This window comes from Piliocolobus tephrosceles, chromosome 10, assembly GCF_002776525.5.
Source record: "Piliocolobus tephrosceles isolate RC106 chromosome 10, ASM277652v3, whole genome shotgun sequence".
In the NCBI taxonomy this organism is placed as follows: domain Eukaryota; kingdom Metazoa; phylum Chordata; class Mammalia; order Primates; family Cercopithecidae; genus Piliocolobus; species Piliocolobus tephrosceles.
Window position 1 is genome coordinate 79,055,897 of NC_045443.1, and position 26,585 is coordinate 79,082,481.

Sequence of the window (26,585 nt, forward strand, 5' to 3'; positions counted from 1 at the left end):
AACAAGGGACAAATCCTTTGAAAATCGACTAATCTCTTAACTGTAGAATTCTTCCAGGAATCAGTGAACAGTTGAGTGAAGTATTTTGAAGGTAGTAGATCTACTTTTCTGATGTAAGTTGAATTCTATGGACAAGCACGGTGCAAGGCAGAAGGGTAAAATTACATCACCTAAGCTCTCACCTACAATACTTAAGTAAAAGACTGGCTATTAATCCTGTCAATATACTTTCCAGGTTGACTTATATTAAATCTTGCCTTACATTGTAATGTAATAGGTCCAGGGGATAAATATAAGCAGCTGTCTGTAGCCAATACATTTTTCCACATAAATACTTAAAATAAAAATAAAAAGAAGGAAAAGGACTATAATATGTTTTTTAGCCATATTTTAGGAGCAACTTGATGAAAATTATATAACACCATGAGACACATGAGAGTGAGACAGGAGAGAAAGAGCTACAACTGAAAGTTATCTCTTTAACAACTCACCGGCGTTTTAATGGAGTTAAAGTACTTCACCTACATGCCTATGTGAAGAATAGCTAAAAAAATGATAATACTGAGTTCTGTATGTTCCTTATTAAATTTCACTTTGCTAAATAAAAAACAAGTAATGATAAAAAGTATTCATTGACCGTTTGTTGATATAAGTTGAATTTGGCTTATTACTTTACATATACTCTTTAAATTTATTTTGGATCTCAAGCATGAAGTCACAGGGATGTCATCTATATCAGTGTTTTCTGAAATCAGACATCACAGAAAGGACTAAGATGTTTCAATAATAGAACATCAAGCTTTTGTTACTGCTTATAAATTATAATTCATAGAAACTTTAGAACACTTTATAAACTTTAATTTCCTGGAAGCTTCCTGAATTAAGTAGAAAAGAACAATATCGAGTCAATACTATTTATTACATGGACATAATTTTTCTCAGTAACTAGAAAAGATATTACAACCCAAATATCATACTGATATTTAGAATAATAAACTCTCCAATTAGTGTAGCCTATTAGTAGAACATAAATTACTGAGATATTCTAATAAAGATTTTATTCCTATTTTTAAAACCAATAAATTGAGATAAACTTTTATGAGTTGTTAAAACTTTTTAAAACACCAGACCACACCTCAAAGCAATTTCGTACTTCTGTTATTAGTTACTATAACAGCTATATTTCTAAAAAGTACCTGTATATGACAAATAATACACAAGCAATCGACTGATGATCTGGTGTGTACACAATTCAATTCGTCAACGGTTAAATTTAATGAAGAATCTAACTTACCGGTGGATCAGCCCCCTTAGAACCAGCCAGCCCTCCTGTTAAGGATTCGATATCCTGAAAAGGGGAGAGGTGTTGATTGTAAAATGCTACTCAACAGCATGAAGAATCCCCCAATCCCACAGTGTAATAATTTATTTAGCTGCAAAGTTAGGGCACGTCAGCTAATTTTCTTTTTTTTTTTTTTTTGCAATCTTGGACACTGTAATACTATACAAATAGTCCACATCTAAAGATCTAGATATTCTCTCCAACTCTGAACAGTCTATAAAAAGAAAAACATATAAACGGATATTTTTGAAATATGCAGATGTTTCATCTTTGAAGAGCTGAAGTGACAGCAGAAAAAAGAAAATTTAAGAAAACTTCAGTATAAAGTATTATTTTCAAAAATATTAAACCCATGGAAAATGTTTAACCTAAAAAATTAAAAATATTTTCTTTTATTTTTTATGAATACATAATAGTTGTACATATTTAGGACATACTTATGATATTTTGATGCAAGTATTTGATGTCTAATAATCAAACTTAGGTCCATCGCTTCAAACATTTATCATTTCATTGTTTTGGAAACATTCCATATATACTCTTCCAGCTATTGTGAATTACACAATAAATTATTGTTAACAGTAGTCACCCGATTGTGCTACCGAACATTAGATCTTATTCATTTTATCTAACTGTAGATAACAATATTAACCAAATCTTATTTTTTCACCCCCTCCCGACTAGCCTTCCCAGTCTGTGGTAACCACCGTGTTATTCACCACCTCCATGAGATCTTTTTTTAATAACTCTCACATATGAGTAAGAACAGGTGACATTTATCTTTCTGTGCCTGACTGATTTTACCTAATATTCTCCAGGATCATCCATGTTGTTGCAAATTTTAAAAATTATAACTATGGTCTAGTCTATTTCTACACATAGAATATAAAAATATAAAGAGATCAATTTTTAATTTCTAATAGGTAACCAGAGAAAGTCATGCTTGAGTAATGACTATAGCTGTTAAATTTATAAATGGAGAAATAGGGGACAGTGTGATAAGCTGTAGAGGCTGTAACCTGTTTATAGGAACAATTAAAACTCAGCCTTATCAGTTGTATGGCTTTGGTTCCAGGGTTATTAATGATTATATGACTTATTCAAAAGAAGTTGCAATTCTAGGTTTTAAAGTAATATCACCCAGGTTTTTAGTGTTTGCAACTGATTTAAGTTGTAAACCATCCCTCATCCCTCCCAAATGACAAAACACAACTCTCTGCTAAAAGGATGCTGGAAAGGAGTTTTGAGTTAAATTGAATGGTTACACTTTTTGGCTAAAGATGTTCTTTCTTATGACTCTGATCACCTCTTATCTGTTTGCATCTAGTTGGAAAGACAGGGATGAAGAAGGGGGAAATATAGTTGCATTAAGAAAGCAAAGAAGAAGGATAATTAAGTCCCGAATGAAGTGACAGAAATTTAAATGCCTATGATGAGGAAAAAGGCCAATACTTGGATATCATTAAGAGGACTTATGCTACTAATTCACTTAGGACTTAATCAAATGATTTTCCCCTTATACTGAAAAAGTGAGGACTCTTAATAATACAACATGGGGCTCGGATGAGCATGTGATGGAAACATCCAAGGAAGGGGACAGGGAAGTATAGTGTTATAACTGTTTCTATCTGAAAATGTTAACTTTGAACAGGAACATAATGGGTAATGAATTTATTCATACATAGTCTATTAAAGGTCACAAATGACAAGGAGTACTTACCAAGAAAATTATTAAATGGTCTCCTTTCTAATGGATATGTATATATATTTTTTCTCCACCCAGAATCCTTTTGAGGAACTACTCATTCCCCACTCCCATTTTAGCTACAAAAGAGGCTAAAAAATTTGCTTCAAATATTGTCGGGACCTGCCAGAGAATTAAGACAATATAGAATCTGAAAAGCATAATGGTAGAGTTTAAGTCCTTGATTGTATCATTTGAGGAATGTTTGAAATTAGATGTTATCTCTGCCTGCAATTCAGCTTAAGATAGGTTTCTGGTTCTGAAAAGTAAAAATGTCCTAATTATATCTGCATTTTTGACTCTATTTGTAAAAGCCCACCCTCCCCATCCTGTTGAAATGCTTTATTCCAACATCATGCCCAACATAAAAATATCAATTCACCTAAATTATCTGATCTTACATTTTCGTTATTCTTATTGTCACTTAAGTAAATTTTGTCCTTGTATAATTAAAACAAAGCATCAAACATATGTATAAATTGGCAAGGAATATTAACATCCTTATCAAATCCAAAGATAAAATATAACTTAAAATTGTCTTAAAATCTCAGGAATGAACAACATTAGGTAGTAAAATGATTAAATATTAGATTTGCAGATAATAAAACACACAGCTTACGCTGTTGGATACTTCTGCTATGACCACAATGAAAACAAGTTTCTGTTCATGTAAAATGTTTTTTCCAACTATATTTAAAATGAAAAAAAAAAAAGATATCAAGTGCATTTGGAGTTAATACAAGTCTTTCTTTGTAGAAAGGCATATAAGTTATATTAACAATGTAATTTTTAATGGAGCTATCAGAGGGATAATAGAGAAACTGATTTGGATTTGGATAACAATTATTTTAGCAATTTACTCAATGCATTTTCTCATATTTTGTGAAGTTTGTTCATTAAGATTTATTACCAAAGATAAATTGTGCCAATTTTCAGATTTTTAAAATTTTAAGCTATTTGTGATAGTCATATCTTGAGAAAAAATGAGAAACAAGAATGTAGAAGATGAATGAAAAAGGCACTAAAATTTGTAGTTTTTAACATGTTGAATTTAGAAACAAATTATGAATTAATGGCTCTAAATAGTATACAGATGTGTATTATTATCCTCTAAATGGGTATGTTGTAAATTGAACATAAATCATTCAATTGTAAAAAAGTGTTTGAGCTCATGTTCTACTGTGAGTATAATTTCAAAAAGAGTGTCCTACTTGGGTAGAGGTCCAAGTTAAACATGGCTTATCAGTTCATACAAAAGGAATTTTCTCAGGTGTGAATAATGAACATAAGTATGCATGGTTGCATTTATGTTGTAAAATTAGTAGGTAAAACAAATATTTTGAGGAACTCTGAACATACGATTACTACATAGTTTTCAAATGATAACTAAAAGTGAGTCAAAAATAGATGGTTGTTGAATATTTTATCTGCAAAGTATAAGTAAAATCTTTGACAAATGTGTCTAGTTTGTTATTTCAATATATTTTATATAGATAACAACAAAAGGGGACATCAAATAGTATAAACATTGACTTCCCAGAAAGTTTTTTTGACTTACTATTGTAACAATATTGTTTGTTTGATTAAAACACTCAAAACATACTTTTATTTTTAACTAGGCTACAGAATTTATTTAACCATATTGTATACCATGCTGAGGTCATCATTTGTATCTAATAGCTAATAAAATAGCTACTACTCAGGGAACAGTTGCTATGTGCCAGGTACTCTTATAAATGCTTTGTAGACATTAATGCCATAATAAACTTATGTTAGTTAATTATTTTCTCACTTAAAAGGTTAGATAGTTTACATAACTCACACAGTAGCATAGAGCTATTAAGAAATGGGTTATAAAACATATAGGACTCCAAACCTGTATTTTTTAAATTACCAGTCCTAGTGAACAGTTTCACCCTGGTACCCTGGTGACACTGCACATATCTATGTTGGTGATGCAGGCAAGGCTAAACCATAGGCTGGTAAATCTTGGTGGAATACCCCATGACCCTCCCAGAACATGGCAAAGGAGGCAGTCTTATGAGGAGCTTCTACGTAGCTATTTCTTATTTGCATCCCTCACACCAGTGAGACATGGGACTTTCCACCTCACACCTCCCTACACTAGGTCCATCTTCAGGCTATCAAACCACTTTGGTGCAGTATGGAATTGGCTCCTCCCTAGCAGTGCAGCCCACTTCTCTTGTTGCCTATCATTTGACCCATCCGGTTCAGTATTGCCCAGTGGAAATTGGGACCAGGACCCGAATCAGAGCAAGGTAAGTGAGGTACCTATGGTGCAAACTTTAAGTAGGAGCTCATTCTTCGGGTCATACAACTGCTGACCTGCACTTGTATAATCTTGATAGTGAGTACCTTATTAAATGTTGTGCCCTAAGCACCTCACTTGTCTCATCTGAGTCCTGGCCTTTCTAGGGACCTCAGGAGCTGAAACAGTGGTGGTCTTCCTTATGCTGACTGTGTAAGTAACAAACATAAATCCATTTGGATTCTCTTTGTCACTCGAATCTGTAGAAGTGTAGCAAGCACCTAACCCATGTTGTTGCTCAGGGACTGCATGCTGCTTCACACTGGTATCCTCAATCATATGACTTTTTATCGTCAATGCTGAATGAAATAAACTAGGATCTATTAATTATATAAAAAACTTCATTTCTTAAAAATAATTTCAGATAATGAAAGACTCATTTTCCTCTCCAAGGTATGAAAAACCTAAGTGGGGTTATTAGCCAGTCTTTAACACAGCTGTGCAGATTCAGTTTTTCATCATTGGAAAGTTCTGGTCCTGGCAAGAAAACCTAGTAAACCAAGGATGGCCAGTGAATCAGAAGTCTTAAAGCTTGGGAAGGTTGAGCTCCAGGAAGAGTGAGGTGATCAGTGTCAGAGCTCTAAGTAGAGTGAGACTTAGGGCATTCTCAGACTTGAGGAATCTACATTGCAATGCATTGGTACTACTGGTTGTTCGACTGCACCTTTGCTCCCTGGACACCTGCTCCAAGAATTGGCATATTTTTCCCTTGACAAACACTTTGAATGATGGAGCTATAGAGATTAATCATGTGGCTTTCAGTGTAAGCCATCAAGTTCAGATACTGTAAGTCTTGCTTCCTTTGTGTGCAGGTGAAAAAAAAATAAAAGAATATTAGGATTTCAGGTCTTTCTCAGAGTTGTTGCTGGATTCTTATTTTTATCCCTGAAGAGCAGGATCAGCCAATTATGTTAAAGAAAAATATGATAAAATAGTTTGGCTATTGAATACAGTAAGAATGAACAAAATAAAATTCTAAAGAGTTAGTTGATTCTAGCATCACATATGCCACAAGACCCAAGATATCTTCAAATCTGATCATTACATTTAAAGTTAATATCAGGTTTTAAGCTTTCACTTGTTCAAAAAGTCACTTAATGTAATATGGAAATACTTAAAACATAATAATTGTCAATTATGGGCATTTTAAAATTTCAGATTTATGCATTGTTATAGGTTACATTATGTTCCCTGAAAATTCAAATGTTGAAGTATTAACCCTCAGTACCTAAGAATGTGACTGTGTTTGATGTAAGGTCTTTAATGAGGTGATTAAGGTGACTGATCCAATATGACTGGTGTCCTTATAAGAAGCAGAAGAATCAGGGATGTGTGCACACTAAGCGAATGCCATATGAGAACACAAGAAGAAGGCAGCAATTTCTAAGCCAAGGAGAGTGCCTCAGAAGAAATAAAATCTGCAAACACCTTTATCTTGGAATTCTAGTCCCAGAACTGTGAGAAAATACATTTACATTGTTTAAGTCACTCAGTCTGTGGTATTTTGTTATAGGAGCCCTAGCAAACTAATGCATGCATAATTGTAATTTGGGAATAGTTTAGAGATTCTTTGGGAAAAGTTATAATATTTCAATATAGAGTACATAAGAGTTCATTGAGCAGTCTATAAAAAAGTCAGTATCAGTGGGATCAATGTGAAATAGTAAAACAACCATTTCTATCAAATGGTCATATTTAAAATTATTTCAAGTCTTTAAAATATGTAATGAAGTATTATAAATATGTTAAAACTTTACAAAATTTATTGTATTCAAAATATTGAAGTAAGCATTTCTCTTATCTCCTTTATAGAAAAATTCCTCAAAATTCCCCCCCACCACATTCTGTTGATATGCCCTATTGTGCCCACATCACTGCAACTCCTCTTATCAAGGTTGCCAATGACATCCTATCGTTCAAATTTAATTTTTCATGTTCTGTCATCATATTTCTTGATCGCTAAGCTTCAGTCGACACAGCTGACTACTCCATCTTTATTGAAATACTTTTCCCTTTTGGCTTTCATTTATTTTCACCCGCTACATGATTTTATTTAGTACTGTGGCTCTAAATATAATGCATGCTGATAAATTTTGAATTTCTATCTTTAGCTTCAACTTATCCTCTGAGATCCATACTGCCACTTCAATCTCCAGTTGGATGTATTATAGCCATGTAAAATGCAATAATGCAAAATTAAACTATTGATTTCATAACAACTCTTCCCTTAAATTAGGTTCCCATCCCAGTGATTGCCATCTTATGAAATGACATCACCGTTCACCCAGTTCCTCAGGTCCAAATCCATCAGCAAACACTACTAAGTCTATTGTAAAAATACTACTTGAATTTGACTACATCTCACTACCTTCATTCCTGTCATACTAATCCTTTGGACTACATCAATAATATCTATCACAAAAAATGAAAAAAATAATATATATATAGCTTTCTAACTGTTGTCCATGAATTTCTTCTTATCTCCCTCTCCCCTATATATTCTCCACAGAGTAGCTGAACTATCCATTTAAATTGTAAGTTGGATCACATTGTTGTCTTGACCAAAACCCCTCAATAGTTTCCCATCAATCTTAGAACAAAACACAAACTTATTGTTATGCTCTGCCATGCCCTGTATGATCTGGCTCTTGGCTATCTCTCTGTCAATATATTTTGCCATTCTCCCTCCATGCTGCCCTCTCAGATACAATGGCCTCATTACTATTCCAAAACAAATTCAAAATTTGGCTTCTATCTCAGGGCCTTTGCACATGCTTTTCCTGCTTCTTAGGGTGCTCATTTCTAGATGTCCTAGTCCATTTTGTGTTGCTATAAGGGATGACCTGAGGCTGGGTAATAAAAAATAAATAAAGAAAAAAGGTTTATTTGGTGCAGAATTCTGAGGCCAGGAAGTTCAAGATTGGACTTCTGCATCTGAACAGGGCCTCAGGCTGCCCCCACCTGTGGCAGAAGGCCAAGGGGAGCCAGCTGTGTGAAAAAGTGAGGAGGTGCCAGGCTCTTTGCAACAACCAGCTCTCATGGGAACTAATAAAAAGAGAACCCACTCACCCCCAAGGGAGGGCATTAATCTATTCATGAGGGATGACCCAAACACCTCACAGTAGGCAACACTTCCAACATTAGGTGTCAAATTTCAACATGGGGTTTGAAGGGGACGAACATTAAAACCATAGTAGTAGATACCCTCCTATTTAACTCACCCACTTCATTCAGATCTTAGCTTACATACTAAAACTCTGAATGGCCTTCCCTAACCAATTGTCTAAATCAGTCAAGGTTCCACCTGAAAAAAACTGATAAACTCAGAGACTATACAGAAAAGCATTTAACAAAGGGATGATTTATAGAGGTATGGATAGTTTGCATGGTCCAGAGGAATGGTGGTACACACGGACTAGCAACAGCTAGACATTGTAACTACCCTTAAACCTAAAGAAGTAAGGTACAAGAACAATGTGGTCAAGAGTCCAGCAAGAGGTGACTACCTATCATCGGCTTATAGAAGAGCTTGCCACACAGTGGAGACTCAGTAAATGCTTATTGAATAATACAATTACTGAATGAATAAAGTATGTGATACTATTTTACATATATAAAAAGCTGAATCTCAGAGTACATATGGTGAAGTGTGTCTTATTTTTGTATAACTGTATCACTTTGAAAGCATGGCTCAAAGCAATAATGTTTGCACAATAAATCTTTATAAAATGCCTGAGTGAATAAACTAATAAATGACTTGCCCCAAATCACACAGCTGGTGAATGCAGGAAAGAGGCTTTGAAATCCCAAGTGTTATAACGCCAAGCTCAGTGTATTTTCTGTTCCATCATACATCACTAATGAGACATCCTCCTAAAGGAAAAATCCCTCAACTCTATATTTTCTCATCTCTTGAGGTACTAAGTTTCTATACATTACATGGTTTCTAGTACATCAGAAGGAAAAATACAAAATTTATTTAATAGTCAACAAACAATACATTAAATTCATCCTCTGGTTAAATACTGCCAATGCTTCCAATTAAAGGTCTGACACCTTAATCGTTGTACAATCAATAAATCAGTGGTTGAAAATTTGACCTAACATGTGTGGCTGGCATTAATAAATGGTTCAAATATGTTAAACTAAAAATCAATAATGTTTATTTTTATGTAACATCTCATAGTGTGTCGGTTCACAGCACTGGGAATAAGTAACGGAAGATAAAATGTATGTTAAACAAATCATTCACTTTTTCACACAAGGCTTAATGGAAACAATCTTTCATCACCGAATAGCAGCTCCTTAAGGCAAGCATCCAAATAATGAAGCTGAGTTTGTTAATGAGGCATCTTCCTCCTCAACCAGACTTAAGCGGTTAGTGTTTCCTTGGCAACATTACAGGGTAAATTTCCTGGGAGGCAGAGAATAAGCAGGAAATACACAGACCAATTTTATAAATCTTTCCTATGTAATCCAAAAGGTGTCCTATTTCATTATTCTTTAAAATAAAAAAACGGGAAATATCTATTTATTTGAGCATAGGCCAGCCCGAAACTGAATTTTCCTTAAGCCACACAATTAATTCCTTCAAAAAAGAGCAATTGAGCAAATATTGTAGTTGAGGCATTGTGTTCTTCCCGGGAGGATATGAGGAGGAGTAAATCAAGGTCCAGGTTTCATAGCATTCAGAGTCATGACATGCTTTCTGACTTTAAGGATTTTTCAGTCTAAAAGCACATAAATCTGCAGAACAACATTAGGAAGAATTTTGAGAAATGTAGTGTTAAAATTATAACAGACAAGGGTTGTGGTGGTAAATGTTATAGTGTGACAATTAGCTTGGGTATTTCATATTGCCAGATTATACTTTATTTTTGAATGCATACCAGGTAAGTCTCCAGGAACTGGTTGAGTAACATAATAATTAACACTTATTAAGCATTGACTGAAACAGACACCATGCCAAGAGCCCTACTGTCGCATTAGGTAACATTGTAACTCTCTTAGCCATTATTATTTCCACCATTTCAAGATGATGAAACTGGGTCTTTCAGAGTTTAAATGACTCAACAAAGGTCACATAGCTAATAAGTGTTCTAACTAAAGTGGCTGATTCCAGAGGCAATGATTTTTAACAACGATGCTCTCTTAAATGAATTGAGATGTGAGAAAAGAATAGGGAGGACTTCTTGGCATGCATATGGTAACTTGGAAGAAAACATAAATACTTATTCACTGTCTGAAGAAGAAATGCAACAAATTGCGGGCAGAATAATTCTGAGGTAGCTGATATCCTCTGATGGGAGAATGATTATCCTTGATTGACCTGTAAATGTAAGAGCTGATAACATTAGATTTAAGAAAAAAGTAAAATTCCCAAAATCTTGGCTATATATTTCTAATTTCAAAGTCTTCTATCTGAATTCAAACCTAACTAGGGAATATAATGTGTATCAAAGACACAAGTGTTTCAATAGTGCATAGAGTAGGGCTTTCTGAAGAAAGTGCCAGGGATTCAGATTCTATATTTTCCAGTTTATAAATTTTGTGTGTCGCGTTTTCTTTTTCTTTTTTTTTTTTCTTTTTCTGAGACGGAGTCTCGCTCTGTCACTCAGGCTGGAGTGCAGTGGCCGGATCTCAGCTCACTGCAAGCTCCGCCTCCTGGGTTTAAGCCATTCTCCTGCCTCAGCCTCTAGAGTAGCTGGGACTACAGGCGCCCACCACCTCGCCCGGCTAGTTTTTTGTATTTTTTAGTAGAGACGGGGTTTCACCGTGTTAGCCAGGATGGTCTCGATCTCCTGACTTCGTGATCCGCCCGTCTGGGCCTCCCAAAGTGCTGGGATTACAGGCTTGAGCCACCGCGCCAGGCCTTGTGTGTCGCGTTTTCTTGTCCATTCCTTTCCATATGACTGAGGAATAAAGGGAATGTTTTGTAATTCCTGACTCAGTCTCAATCAATTTCTCTTTACCAACTTTTCCACATTGATGTATCCTTGCTATCTCAAACTCACCATATCCAAAGAAGACATCATCTTCTTTACTAGCCATTACTATGACCAACTGCCAATTTCCTATTCCTGTTGATGTTTTCAATAAGCAGTTAGCTATCCAATCTAGATTTATGGATGTCAATAGAATTTTCCCTCACTCTGGTATCCATATACCAATCCAGTCTAGTTTTCCTTGTAAATATCTGCTTAGTTGATTGCCTCCTTTCATTAACCACTGCATTTACTAGCTTAGTTCAAAACCTCACAAAACCTCGTTTTATTTAAACCTACCCCTGCCTTTTTCCAAAATAGTGTCTTTGTTGAGTTCCTTTTTCCACGCTCACTTTCATATCATCTTTTCTTCAAATCAGTTCCCAAAGTGTGGCCTGAGGACCACCACCAGCAGCAGCAGCAGCAGCAACATCACCCAGAAACTCGTAAGACACACAATTTCTTGGGCCCTACCTGAGTTTGGCTGCATCTGAAACTGTTTAACAAGCCCTCCAAGTGATTCTGATGCAGGCTAAGGTTGGAGAACCATGACCCCAGAGTGACGTATTTTAAATGCAAATATAGACAGGTTACTTCTGTACTCAAAATACTTAAGTAAGGTCCCCATGCCTAGGAAGGAAGGATAATCAAACCTCTGTACATGTGGTTTTCCATCATCATCATACGTTTCTGAACTACTTTCTCACTTTTTACCACTTTCCAAAAAAGAAACCTTACACTCCCTTAATTACACTCCCTTAATGTGACAACTGTGTTTTTTATTTTTTTTTATGTTTCTGCACCACAGATTATTATGTCTAGAAAGCCACCCCTACCTTGTGGGTGAATGTAATTCATCCTTTGAAACTCAGTCTAGGCACCATCTCCTCTGAGGAGGCTTTCCTGAGTCCCTCAGACTGAGGGGAGGGTTCTACTCTAGCACAACAGAGGTATTGTCCCAAGAAACTTTGCCTGAGGGGTAGTCAACAGCTCTCCAATTTTACTTCAAGCCTGCAAAATGCAAGACACATGCAAAAACAGACAGCTTAGTGATCAAGAGAACAGGTTCAAGTCTGGCTATACTACTTACTATCTGTGTGACCTTAGGCTAATTCCTTTATGTTCTTTACATAAAATAAAGCAATCTATGTCCTAGTACCCAAATTAGAAAGGTTTGGAATATTTATTATAATAATTAATATTAATTTTCAATAATTCATGGAAAGGTACTTATTGATAACTTACAGTAAACAGTATTATTATCCATACATAATAATGTATATGTAATAATACATAGGCACAGTCTAGTTACATATATATAAAATAAAGATAGGCTATGGATACAGATTACATAAAGATATATGTTAAAACAGATAAGCATTAGAATACAGGTTTAAACCTGTATAGAATAAGCATTAGAATAAGATCCAAGTAGAGACTAATCTTAGGTATAAATCTCCATTAGATTTCTAGAGATTATTTTGCCTGAAAGGGAAGGAACCCTAAGATCCATTTTATTTCCCCACAGAGTCTTATAACTTTTATGCATTTCTATGTCTTTGGTTATTATACATTTTTCACCAATGTCATATTAAAGCATATTATTTCCATTCTTCCTAATAAAAAAATGAGCAATCTTTTTGCTGTACAGTAAAAACTATTTATTGGGTAACATGTATACCATAAACCCGTACAAATTTATTCCTCTTTAAATGTGTTATTTGATATCACATGTTTATATACCATGATGTGGGAAGCTTTAAGTATGTTAGAAATGTGCTATAGCCACTGAGAAGAAGAATTCAACATTTAAATGAGAATATCAATATTACAATCCTAGATGCACATAATTCATGGGAGACTCACTTTTGTTTGGTGAATCAGAGGCTCAATTACTGTAATACTAATTTACAATTAAGTCTTCAATTACATGATGCTTAGATCTTCTCCTATCTGACACAAAATACAAGCAAGTAACTAGAAAAATATAATACCATATACTTTAATTTTAAAAATCAGGTTTTATACTAGCCTAAAATACTGGGTTAAAAAAAAAAAAAAAAACTTGGTGATTAGCCTATCTGAAGTGATTTTTGTAAGAGGAAAGAATAAAACACTGTCTTTTCCAACTATTAATAACTGCAGTTCCACTGACTGTGGTACCTTACGGCAATTTATCAGTCTGATTCATAAATAATCACAAGGCAGAATTTTTTGTGAACTGAAAGCAGAAACAGGGCAAGTGGGTTACAAAATATCTATATATATCTATCTGTTTTTAAAATAGATACTTCTAATAATAGATATTTCTAATACGTATTTATTTAACCATATCTCTCCCTTACTAGAATTTAGGTATTAAGTCAATTAATATAAACAGTTTTAAGGTAATCATAATAAGCTGGCAAGAAAACAGATGATCTATATTCAAATTCAAGTTCACACTTCTAGAAAAAATTGGCATAAGATTTTTAGCTGAATATTAAGTATTTTATGCTCACACATTAATTTTGGAAATAAGCCATGGAGGAATTGGATTGAGCTAGGGGGGAGATGAGATCTTAAATTAAAAAAAAAAAAAAAAACAGCAATTAGCAACACTATCCAAAATCAGATATGCAAAATTTTTGAAAGGAAGTATAATTTGGAATCTAAGAAATATGCAGAAAAATTCCCTTTGCATTGCTGTTTTCTTTGGGAAAGCAAGTGATCAAGTTCTAAATCATAAGTGAATTTCACATTTATTTTTCATTTTTTAGTTCAGTTTTTGAAATAAGTGATGATCATAATGTTAACAAGAAATAACAAAAGACCATATGATTTATCTGTTTTTCTTCTGGACAGCTCCATTTCCATTGATGCTACCAGGATTCTATTATGAATAAATGTTTACAATACCAAATAATACTATTGAATGGAAATGTAATTGACTGAAATCAGAGCATAAAATGCATTGATGTTATGCTATTCAAATAATTGAGACTACAGCATAATGTAGGAGTCACAGAACACAGCATAAAGCTGGAGATTTAGAGTCGATGACAGAACGTTCTAGAGTCATTATATGCTCTACAGACAGTCTTGTTCTCCTTTTCATCCAATCAAGCTCCCTCCCCCAAAAATACAACTAAAATAAAGCTTTAAAGTTTATAATATTCTTTAATTTACTGGGATCAATTTAGAATATTTTATATATTTATCTCTCCTTAATATTTCTAGGACATATTTTTCATTACTTATACTTCCTCCCAAATGTAACTGACAGCATTCAAATGAGCCATACCACCAGGTAAGAATTTCAAAGTGCATACAACGCTAAGTTTCTTGGGGTTAGTGTAGTGGCAAAGTTCAGATATTTCTTTTGCTTGACAGCAATCAAAACAGACAATACAAACAGTCCTTACTTAGCGCAATACAGTGTTAACTGTCTTTACCTTGCATGGCTCCATGAAATCAGTTACCATAAAGCAGGGACATGACTCCCCTGGTTCTGATATGTCAGGGTTTCAGTAAACCCAGTATAGTACCAATCAAAGCAAGAATATAGTGACATTTTAATGGTAGATAAGTCTTCATTCCTTTGCCTCTAGCATACCTTAAACTGGATTGTGAATCTTGAATGCATAGTGAAGTGGCTATGTAGTATAATATTAAAATTGGAATCTTTTTCAATTTTAGCTTTGGTCCAAAGGCCAAAAATAATGTGGTGATGACCAGTGTTTCCATATCCTTAAGCAAGGAGCTACATTAAGCCATGTGAAAATATTGTAAAGCAGATTCTGCCAGAATTGATAAGCATTGTCTCTTAATGAGAGCATTATTGGCATATTAGGGAGGAAATTTCTTCATGGAAAGTAAACTAAATTTGCATGTCAGGATTTTTGGCATCTTTACACTTAGGCTCCAAAGCCTATTCCTGTCTCTCACTCCTCGCCCTCCCACTCCTCCTCCCCCAGCACACAGAGTTGTATATTCCTGAGGACCAGATTTGAGCTGCACAGTGGGCGGTGCATCTTAAAGTGCTTGACCTAACAGGAGTGTCTAGAAAAGTAAAGCAATATGGCCCATGGGTAAACGACTAAATTCTAACCCATTTGAAGAGTATATTAATTTCCTATTGCTTCTGAAATGAATTTTCACAAATTAGTGACTTAAAATAACACACATGTATTCTTTTACAGATTTGAAGGTTAGAATCTAAAAATCAAGGTGTTGGCAGGGGCTGTGTTCCTTCTGGAAACTTCAGAGGAGAATCCATTTCCTTGCCTTATCCAGCTTTTAAAGGCTTCATGCATTTTTTGGCTTATGGCCTCTTCCTCCTTCTTCAAAGAGCATTATTTCAATCTCTAGTTCTATCTTCACATCTCTTTTTCTAACACTAACCCTTTTGCCTCCGTCTTATAAGGACTCTTATATTGGATGCAGCTAGCTAATTCAGAATTCTCTCTCAAGATTCTTAACCTAATGTCCTCACACCCACAATGTCCCAAAGGTAACATAATCACATGTCCTGGGATATAAGATGCAGACATTTTAGGGGTCCCTTATACAGTCTATCACAAGGGGGAATTAGAAATATAAGCCAGAACAAGCTTGGCCTGAATGTAAGAATACCTTGGATTCAAACCAAATGAAACTTTCTTGACCAGCCCACTCAGGATTGACCTCTCCATTCACTTAACTTCCATTATACTTATTTTCATGTATATGTTTCCTTATATTATCATTCTATGTGCTTTCTTTCCATATAAATTCTAACCCTCTTAGCATAGGTTTATCCATACCTCTCTATATTCTGTAATCTTTCAATAAATATGTTGATTGAAGAAAAATAAATGGAAAGACAGTTTCAGTGGGCAGTTTCCTGTGTGTGGGAGGACTCTGCCTTAAAGTATCCTATTTCAGTACCTGAAATTCTTTTTATTCTATACTATTTTCTGTTCTGTGGCATCGAATGCTCAGGCACAATGACAAGATAATACCTTATTGGAATTAGTCACCAATACTAAGTGAATCATTTCAACAGATTTTGCCTGATGTTATGAACCTCCACTGCAAACTCATAAGGAGAAAGTACATTAAGTTAGTTATTCTTTTATTGTCCAGATTGCATTTGCCAAGTGTCTTTCACATAAGATTAATTCAACAAGGGCCTATTAATGGATAAGAGTTAGCTAAAAGCAAACTTTAATTAGCTGTGGAAAGGAGATAAGTAACTTTTGACCAGGAGAAATAAGGAAGAAATTGCCAAAAGAGAGAGAAGAAAAAGATACATTTTATTTTATAATATTCTTTAGAATGTCTTTGGAAATTATGATAGGAAGACTCTAAAATTGTTCCCAGTGATTCTTACCTCCTGGTATTCATAGCCTTGTGTGATCCCCCTCTCTTAAGTGTAGATGTTTAGACCTAGTAAAAATATGGTCAAGTATTGGGATGTCTTCTTGCCACTTCTGAGATTAGGTTACAATAGACTGACTTTCTCTCTCTCTTTCTCTCTCTCTCTCTCTCTCTCACACACACACACACACACACACACACACACACACACACACACACACCTGTCTGGCGGAAGCTGCCACACTGTATAGCTTATGGGAAGATCAAAGTAGCAAGAAATTGATGTCTCATGCCAACCACTAGCCAGGAGCTGAAGCTTGCCAAGCTCAGGTTAAATGAATTCAGAAGTTGCTCCTCCCACAGTTTGAGCCTGAGCTGATATCAGCCCTAGCTGATACTTTTATTGCAGCCTTGTGAGAGATCTGGAGTCTGAGGATCCAGCTAAACTATGCCAAATTCCTACCCACAGATATTATGAAATAATATACATTGTTTTAAGCCAGTAAGTGTTCAGGTAATTATTTACACAGGAATAAATAACTAATTTTAGAGTCAATATTCATATATTTCTAATCTGTCATTGAGTTTTCTATGTTCACCATACAAGTGCTCACTATAAAATAAAAATATTTTACAGGATGAATCTTTTTAGACCAATGAATCCATAAAAGAAATAAGCAATTTTCTTGCTCTGGATTTTATGGTCTGGTATTATAATTCTAATTTCACTTCTAAAAGCAAAGCAATGTTAGAAAAACAACACTAAATGATGAATCGATTGATGTTGACAATTATCAATATGAATCATAAAATTGTACACATAACTTGTACTGTATCTGCTTCCACACATATTTTCATAGTATTGGTTAATTTTGAATGTATAAGAATCATTACATTTCTAAGAAAAACATTTTTGTGATGATGAATTCTAGGCAGAGTTTTGATACCTTAAAGCCATGTAACTATCAATAAAGATGTAAAATTCTACGATGAAAAAGCAGTTATTTTTAATTATTTATAAATAGCTTGACCAAGTTGACAATAATGTTTAAAAAGAAACTAATTTTTAGTTGCTGAATACACCATCACAGCAGATGATTCATACTTCTTTAAACCTGAAATACTTTCTAACATAAATACTTCTTAGTCAATATCTGACCACATCATCAAAATATCTATCCAACTCATTTTTACCTAGTATTTTGGAATAAATGAGGCAGTTGAAGTCTCTTTTCAGGAAGCACTCTAAAGTATATAAGATATAATATGATACAGTCTTATATATCATAAGGTTAGATGTTTGTACCCACCCAAATCTCATGTTGAATTGTAATCCCAATGTTGGAGGTGGGGTCTGGTGGCTGTTGTTTGGATCACATGGGCAGATCCCTCATGACTTGGTGATGCTTGGTAATAGTGAGTTCTCATGATATCTGCTCATTAAAGAGTGTGTGGAACCTCCCTTCGCATTTTCTCTCTTTTGCTTGCTCCTGCTTTCGCCATGTGATGTCCCTGCTCCCCTTCACTTCCCACCATGACTGAAAGCTCTCTGAGGCTTCTGCAGAAGCCAAGCAGATGCCCACACCATGCTTCTTGTAAAGCCTGCAGAACTGTAAGCCAACTAAACCTCTTTTCTTTTAAAGTTACCCAGTCTCATATATTTCTTTGTAGCAATGAAAGAATAGCCTAGTACAGAAAATTGGCACCAGGAGTTTGGGGGCACTGCTATAAAAATACCTAAAAACATGGAAGTGACTGTGTAACTGGGTAACGGGCAGAGGTTGGAAGAGTTTGGAGGGCTCAGAAGAATACAAGGAGATAAGAGAAAGTTTGGAACTTCTTAGAGACTGGTTAAATGGCTGTGACTAAAATACTAATAGTAATATGGACAGTAAGATCCAGGTGTCAAGGTCTTAGATGGAAATGAGGAACTTATAGGAACTGAAGCAAAGTTGACACATGTTATACCTTAGCAAAGATCTTGGCTGCATTCTGTTCCAACTGTAGGGATCTATGGAAGTTTAAACTAAAGAGTGATGATTAGGGTATTTGATGAAAGAAATTTCTAATTAACAAAGTAACAAAGTGTTCAAGATGTGGTATGGCTGCTTTTAACAGCCTATGTTCAGATGCAGGGCATGACCTAAGATTGGAATTTATGTTTAAAAAAAAACAGTGCATAAAAGTTTGGAAAATCTGCATCCTGGCCATGTGATAGAGAAAGAAAAGGGTTTTTATTTTTCCAGGAGAGGAATTCAAGCAGGCTGCACAGCAACCACTTGCTAGAGAAATTTGCATTACTAAAAGGGACCCAAGTGCTGATAGCCAAGACAATGGAAAAAGGCCTCAAAAGCATTTCAGAAAACTTTGTGGCAGCCCCTCATATCCATCACAGGCCTGGAGACCTAGGAAGAAAGAATGGTTTCATGGGCCAGACCTGGGGACACCACTGTCCTGTGCAGCCTTCTTGGCATCCTGGTTGTTCCTGCTCCAGCCTTTGGTCAAAGGGTTCCAGATACTGCTAGTGCTGCTACTCCAGAGAGTTGGAGCCTTGGTGGCTTCCATGTGATGTTAAGCCTGCAGGTGTACAGAGTACAAGAGTGAATGAGGTTTGGTGCTGTCTGCCTAGATTGCAGAGGATGTATTGAATAGCCTCTGTGCCTAGGCAGAAGCCTGCTGCAGGGGTAAAGCCCACACAGAGAGCCTCTATTAGGGAAGCTCCAATGGGAAAATTTGGATTGGAGCCCCCACTCAGGTTCCCCATGAAGGCACTGCATAGCGAAGCTGTGAGGGAGAGGCTACCACCCTCCAGATCAGAGAACTGTAGATCCACCAGCAGCTTGCACCCTGTGCCTGAAGAAGCCACAGGCATTCAACAACCTGTGAGAGCAGCCTGGTGCTTAACCTTGCAAAGCCACAGAAGCGGAGCTTTCCAAGGCCTTAGGAGTCCACCCCTTGCACCATTTTGCCCTGGATGTGGGATATGGAATAATAGGAGGTTATTTGGGAGCTTTAAAATTTAATGAATATCCTCTTTGGTTTCATAATTTCATGAGGTCTACAGCCCCTTTCTTTTGGCCAGTTTCTCCTTATCGGAGTATGTTTGTCCAATGCCTATACCTGCATTGAATTTTGGAAGTAACTAATTTGTTTTTTTTTTGTTTTTCAGGCTCATAGGTAGAAGGGAATTGCTTTATCTCTGCTGAGACTTTGAACTTTTGAGTTTACATTGGAATTAGTTAAAAATTTGAGGAACTTTTGAGAAGGCATGATTGTATTTTGCAATGTGAGAAGGACAGGAGATTTGTGAGGGGCTAGTAGTAAAATGATATAGTTTGAATATTTGTCCCCACCCTAACTTTATGTGGAATTGTAGTCCCAGTGCTGAAGATGGGGTCTGGTGGAAGGTGTCTGGATCATAGAAGTATATCCTTCATGGCTTGATGGTGTGTCTTTGTGGTAGTGAGCTCTTGTGAGATCTGGTCATTTAAAAGTGTGGCACCTCCCTAACCCCTCTCGCTTGCTCCTACTTTTGCCATGTGATGTGCCTGTTTCCCCTTTGCCTTCTGCCATGATTGAAAGCTCCCTGAGGCTTCTCCAGAAGTCAAGCAAATGCCAGCACCATGCTTCCTGTAAAACCTACAAAACTGTGAGCCAATTAAACATTTTTCATTTATAAATTACCCAGTCAGGCATTTCTTTGCAGCAATGCAAAAATGGCCTAATACAAGATACTTTTAAAAAAATCCATATAAATTTTTCCTGTTTCATAAGCATTTGCAAATGATTCAGCCTTACTCTGTTCAGCAAAACATCAGCCAAAAAATAAAAATATATGTTCATTAGCAAACTTTTCTGCTCAAATGATCATCTCTATACATCAATTGGTTTTTGCTTCTTCTGAATGTTTTTGCATTTTGTATTTCCCAACTCTGGTTTCCTTTGGCAGTTCCCTGACCTCATTTCTTAATTCTCAGTGCTATGTTATATAATTGTCTGAATAAGCAGCATCCCCCTAAAATGAGACAAATTTATCCAGAATTTTGCAATCAGAAAATCAGCAAAGAGGCTAATTTAATATCAACATATTGTGATTTTTGTGTTATATAATTTAGTGTTGGTATTAATACATGAGCTTTAGGCCTAGGATGCCTGGATTTGAATACTGGCTCAGACACTGTATAGATGTGTAACCTTGGGCTAGTTACTTAAGAGTTTGTGCTTTAATTTCCCACATACAAAACTTATATAACAATAGTACCTAACTCTGATGATTGTTGGGAAGGTAAATGTGTACACACAGCAAATACAAATAAGGGTTAAGTGGCAGTAGCACGAATAGCAATCGTAGCAACAGTAGTAGACAGTGCAATACTGACTTGATGTGCTTTGTTTAAATTTTTTATTTGCATATTGGCAGGAGGAAAAATCTGGGCTTGTCAATTCCTCTACTGGGTCTGTGGCAGCAGGCTCTTAACTCTCATCATCCAGTCATGAAGAATGTGGTAGCATAATTTCATCAGGAGGTATTGGGACCAAGTGAAGGGTAAGGAAAAAGACTGACATATTGCATATTTGCATATTTAAACCTTGCATATTTAATTTACACACTATGAAGCAACCTAGTCCTGCTTATGAAGCAAAGACATAAGCCAAGTTTAACAAATCTGACAATATTTTTACAGATTGAATAGGGACCTCATTGAACAGGGTCTCTTGTACTCGTCCTGTGCATAATGGCCTCAGCAAAACTTTTTCTTTATTGAACATATTGCTCTGTTTTCAGTTGTTCATATTTTGCTTTTGACTGAGCAGTTTCTTAAGATACGTGATGAATTCTTCACCCAGTAAAGGAATTAAAGATTTTTTGACACCTTCTTGGTGATAGACAGAAAATAAGTTAACCTATTAAAATGCAATCCAATTAATCTTGACCTATATGATCCCCTGCTACATTTTTCTCTACTAGATGAAAAGATATTCTCTGATCCTTAAACCTTATGCACTTGCAAAGAAATAGAGCCCTACCTTTTGATCTTCACTCTTTTCTCTTGAAAAAGAGGGTTTTTTTTTTTTTTTTTTTTGACATGTGAAGTTAAAGAATATTAATGTCGGGTTTGTTATGAATCTAGCAGCTTCTTTGTCATTGTTGAAATGAATCATAGACAGACAATGCCTAATGAGAGAAATGGAAGGATTACTAGAAAATGTAGAGCTCCCTGAATTTCTAAATTTTGCTTAATATGTTTTAAATGTGTAATGAATTAAGCATAAAAAGTAAAACATCTTTCCCATTCTCTTTCAATTGAAAGGGATTATCAGAAAGTATATACAGTCCAAGTGACATATTTCTCAGTAAATCCTTTTTAGGCCCTTTGGGCTATTCTGATTCATTAAATGTCACACAGTATGAGAAGTTACACAAATTTATGATACATTATTTAAAAACTTATTTAGAGAATAAAATTATGTATTTTATTTGTAATTATTTTCCTTTGCAATAACTATCAGCTCAGACTGTAGAAGTATATCTAATCTATTTGAGGAAGGAAAGGGGAAAAAGACAGGGAAATTAAATAAGCCATATTTAAAATTATGAAAGTTTTATAAGCCACTTCAGCTAAAAAATCTATACATTAATATGTCCAACTATTTTATTTAGATTTACATTTTTCAGAGCAGGGCAATTTAAATTCTTTAGTAATAACATTCATCCAGAAACTGTAAGATAGCATAGTTTTCCTTAGTAAACAGAAAATCAATCAGCAGAAAAACTTTTCCAAAATGTTACAAATGCTCTCATATGTCCGTCTCCTTCACTATTTAGACCATTTCCTCTAGGCCAAGACTTTGCTTTGTTCACTGGTCTATTTCCAGGCACCTGGATCAATCAGCGTCTGCATATGATAGGCTCAAGTCAGGCTAGAATGATCAATCAAGGAAATATCCAACATTAATTTTTTAAAAACCAATTAGATATCATGTTTGGAACCTGAACGCAGTAATACTACGGCCAATGTGATAAGAATAATCCTATACAGACATATTTGTTGAGCAATATTTTTAAAGAAGCCATTTAAAATGTAGTAATATAAATGTCACCATGGATATAAGTATTCAAGAACAGAAACATTAAGGTGACAAAAGTAAAGATTCCAAGACTTACTCTGAGAATTTCTGATTTAGTAGGCCAGGAGTTGAAAAAGTTTGTTTCTAAGAAAGAAGATTTATTGATGTAGAATTGCTATGAGGTGAATGTCCCCTCCAACATTACATGTTGAAATGAAATTATCATTGTGATGGTATTAAGAGATGGGACCCTTACGAGGTAGTAAAACCATGAGGGTTTTATCCTCATAAATGAATTAGTGCTATTATTGCAGGAGCAAGTTTCTGATAAAAGTGAGTTTAGCCCCCTCATGCTCTCACTCTTAAACATGCTTTCTTGTCCTTCTACCTTCCACCATGAGATGACACAGCAAGAAGGCCCTAGTCAGATGAGGACCCCTTGACTTTGGATTTCCTAGCCTCCAGAACTGTAAAAAATAAATTTCCCTTACTTATAAATTAGCCTGTGTTATGCTGTTATCACAGCACAAAATGAACTTAAGAGAAGAATGGTTGTGAGTAAAGAGCCAGAGGAAAGAAGATGAAGAATTAGAAGCCTCGGGAAATAAATATTTTGTTTATATAATTTGAAGTAAACCCTTTGTTGCAAATGAATTTGCATATATTTTGGCCATTTCCTATGCCTGTGGAAGGGTACATATGAGATGCACAATTTAGCAGTGTTACTAATTCCAACCTATCTAGTCCTTTACACACACACACATACACACATACACACACACACCCCACAAACACACACATCTAGTGGAAACAAAAAGATTCATTGATTTTCTCCTTTAAAGTAGTGGTTTTGAGTAGACCGAATGTGAATTATCTATTGTATGTTCCCTGACAATTAACATATGTTGTAATAAAATGCATTTGAGCACAACAGACTTTATTATAAGCATTGGTAGAGCGAAGATATTTACTATCTATGAGTAGCTTTGAAAGCAGACATTTCTACTAACTCGGAACAGCCTTAGATCACATATTTCACTATCAAGAAATATGCAGAATTAGGCCATGCATCTATTATAAAACCACAGAACAATTTTAGAAATAAAACATTATAGGATTAAAGAAGTTGTAAGAAGTTATTAAAGGAGATATAGAGAGTATAACACATTTCATGTGATCTACTCATGTCCTCAAACATTAGTAAAAGATAAAACAAGATCACTTTAATGGTGACTTAAAATTGATTTGCTTCTATAAGAGTTTAAAAATTTGAGTGCTGAGTAAAGACTTTACTCTGGTAAACATTATGCCAAATTATTTTGCTAAATATATTAATACATCAAAAGCATTTTAAAATTTTCATGATTTTAATATTGCATAAACATGACTTTTTGAAGGGATATTTGCTTCTTAGTATAAAGGTTTTTTTCACCATTTATCATAAAAATTTTATGTAACCAAAATTATGTAGTGGTAAAACTGCTTCCTTCACAGATATAGTAATATTATAAGCTCTTATTGAAGACATATAAACATAAAACAATAATATCCTCTCTAAAACAAAAAAAAGCTTCTTTCTTGACTAGTGAAATTATATTTAGGTTAGTTTAGTATAATGTAAATGAAAGAAAAAACAAATTATCGCATTCTAAGATTATGCCATAAACCTAAATGTTTGCTTTTAGTGTATTTCATCACCATGGTTGATCTCTGTCTTATAATATTAAGCAATGTCAATTATTGTCTCTGAATACACATTTCTTAACCCTGAATCATCCTCCAAGTATCTTCCCATCTTTCTATGTATCTCTAGTCCATGTAGAACTAAAAGAGTAATATACATTTATCTTTCTCCATATCTAAACTTATTCAATTCCTAACCTGTCTCTGCATCCACCATTCTATTGAATCTTATTTTGCCAAGAGAAAAATAACCTTAATACACTGCTAAATAAAATTATTGGAGGGGCGGAGCAAGATGGCCGAATAGGAACAGCTCCAGTCTCCAGCTCTCAGTGCGAGTGACACAGAAGACGGGTGATTTCTGCATTTTCAACTGAGGTACCGGGTTCATCTCACTAGGGAGTGCCGGACAATCGGTGCTGGTCAGCTGCTGCAGCCTGACCAGCGAGAGCTGAGGCAGGGCAAGGCATTGCCTCACCTGGGAAGTGCAAGGGGGAAGGGAATCCCTTTTCTAGCCGGAGGAACTGAGACACACAACACCTGGAAAATCGGGTAACTCCAACCCCAATACTGCACTTTACCATGGGTCTTAGCAAACGGCACACTAGGTGATTATATCCCACACCTGGCCAGGAAGGTCCCACGCCCAGGGAGCCTCCCTCATTGCTAGCACAGCAGTCTGCCATCTAACTGCAAGGCAGCAGTGAGGCTGGGGGGGAGGGGTGCCCGCCATTGCTGAGACTTAAGTATGTAAAGAAGGCCCCTGGGAAGCTCTAACTGGGTGGAGCCCACAGCAGCTCAAGGAGGCCTGCCTGCCTCTGTAGACTCCACCTCTGGGGACAGGGCACAGCTAAAAAAAAAAAAAAACTAAAAAAAAAAACAGCAGCAGAAACTTCTGCAGACACAAACGACCCTGTCTGACAGCTTTGAAGACAGCAGTGGATCTCCCAACACAAAGGTTGGGATCTGAGAATGGACAGACTGCCTGCTCAAGTGGGTCTCTGACTCCTGAGTAGCCTAACTGGGAGACATCTCCCACTAGGGGCAGACTGACACCCCACACCTCACGCAGCAGGGTACACCCCTGAGACGAAGCTTCCAAAGCAAGAATCAGACAGGTATACTCGCTGTTCAGCAATATTCTATGTTCTGCAGCCTCTGCTGCTGATAGCCAGGCAAACAGGGTCTGGAGTGGACCTCAAGCAATCTCCAACAGACCTACAGCTGAGGGTCCTGACTGTCAGAAGGAAAACTAACAAACAGGAAGGACACCCACACCAAAACCCCATCAGTACGTCACTATCATCAAAGCCCAAAGGCAGATAAAACCACAAAAATGGGGAAAAAGCAGGGCAGAAATGCTGGAAATTCAAAAAATAAGAGCGCGTCTCCCCCCCAAAGGAACGCAGCTCATCGCCAGCAACGGATCAAAGCTGGACGGAGAATGACTTTGACGAGTTGAGAGAAGAAGCCTTCAGTCCATCAAATTTCTCAGAGCTAAAGGAGGAATTACGTACCCAGCACAAAGAAACTAAAAATCTTGAAACAAGAATGGAAGAATGGATAACTAGAATAATTAATGCAGAGAAGGCCATAAACGAACTGACAGAGATAAAAACCATGACACAAGAAATATGTGACAAATGCACAAGCTTCAGTAACCAACTCGATCAACTGGAAGAAAGTATCAGCGATTGAGGATCAAATGAATGAAATGAAGTGAGAAGAGAAGTCTAAAGAAAAAGAGGAAAAAGAAATGAACAAAGCCTGCAAGAAGTATGGGATTATGTCAAAAGACCAAATCTATGTCTGATTGGGGTGCCTGAAAGTGAGGGGGAAAATGGAACCAAGTTGGAAAACACTCTTCAGGATATCATCCAGGAGAACATCCCCAACCTAGTAGGGCAGGCCAAGATTCAAATTCAGGAAACACAGAGAACACCACAAAGATACTCCTCAAAAAGAGCAACTCCAAGACGCATAATCGTCAGATTCACCCAAAGTTGAAATGAAGGAAAAAATCTTAAGGGCAGCCAGAGAGAAAGGTCGGGTTACCCACAAAGGGAAGCCCATCAGACTGACAGCAGATCTCTC

At 35.9% G+C, this 26,585-nt stretch overlaps 1 protein-coding gene across 1 annotated transcript in view; it reads right to left on the reverse strand.

The window, feature by feature from the left end:
• The window catches only part of PPFIA2 (PTPRF interacting protein alpha 2), a 486,204-nt gene that overhangs the window by 395,833 nt on the left and 63,786 nt on the right, over nucleotides 1-26,585 (reverse strand). The window contains exon 4 of the mRNA XM_026454621.1: nucleotides 1,295-1,348. Coding sequence (XP_026310406.1) covers nucleotides 1,295-1,348 — 54 coding nt within the window. The remainder of the gene's footprint in view (nucleotides 1-1,294; nucleotides 1,349-26,585) is intronic.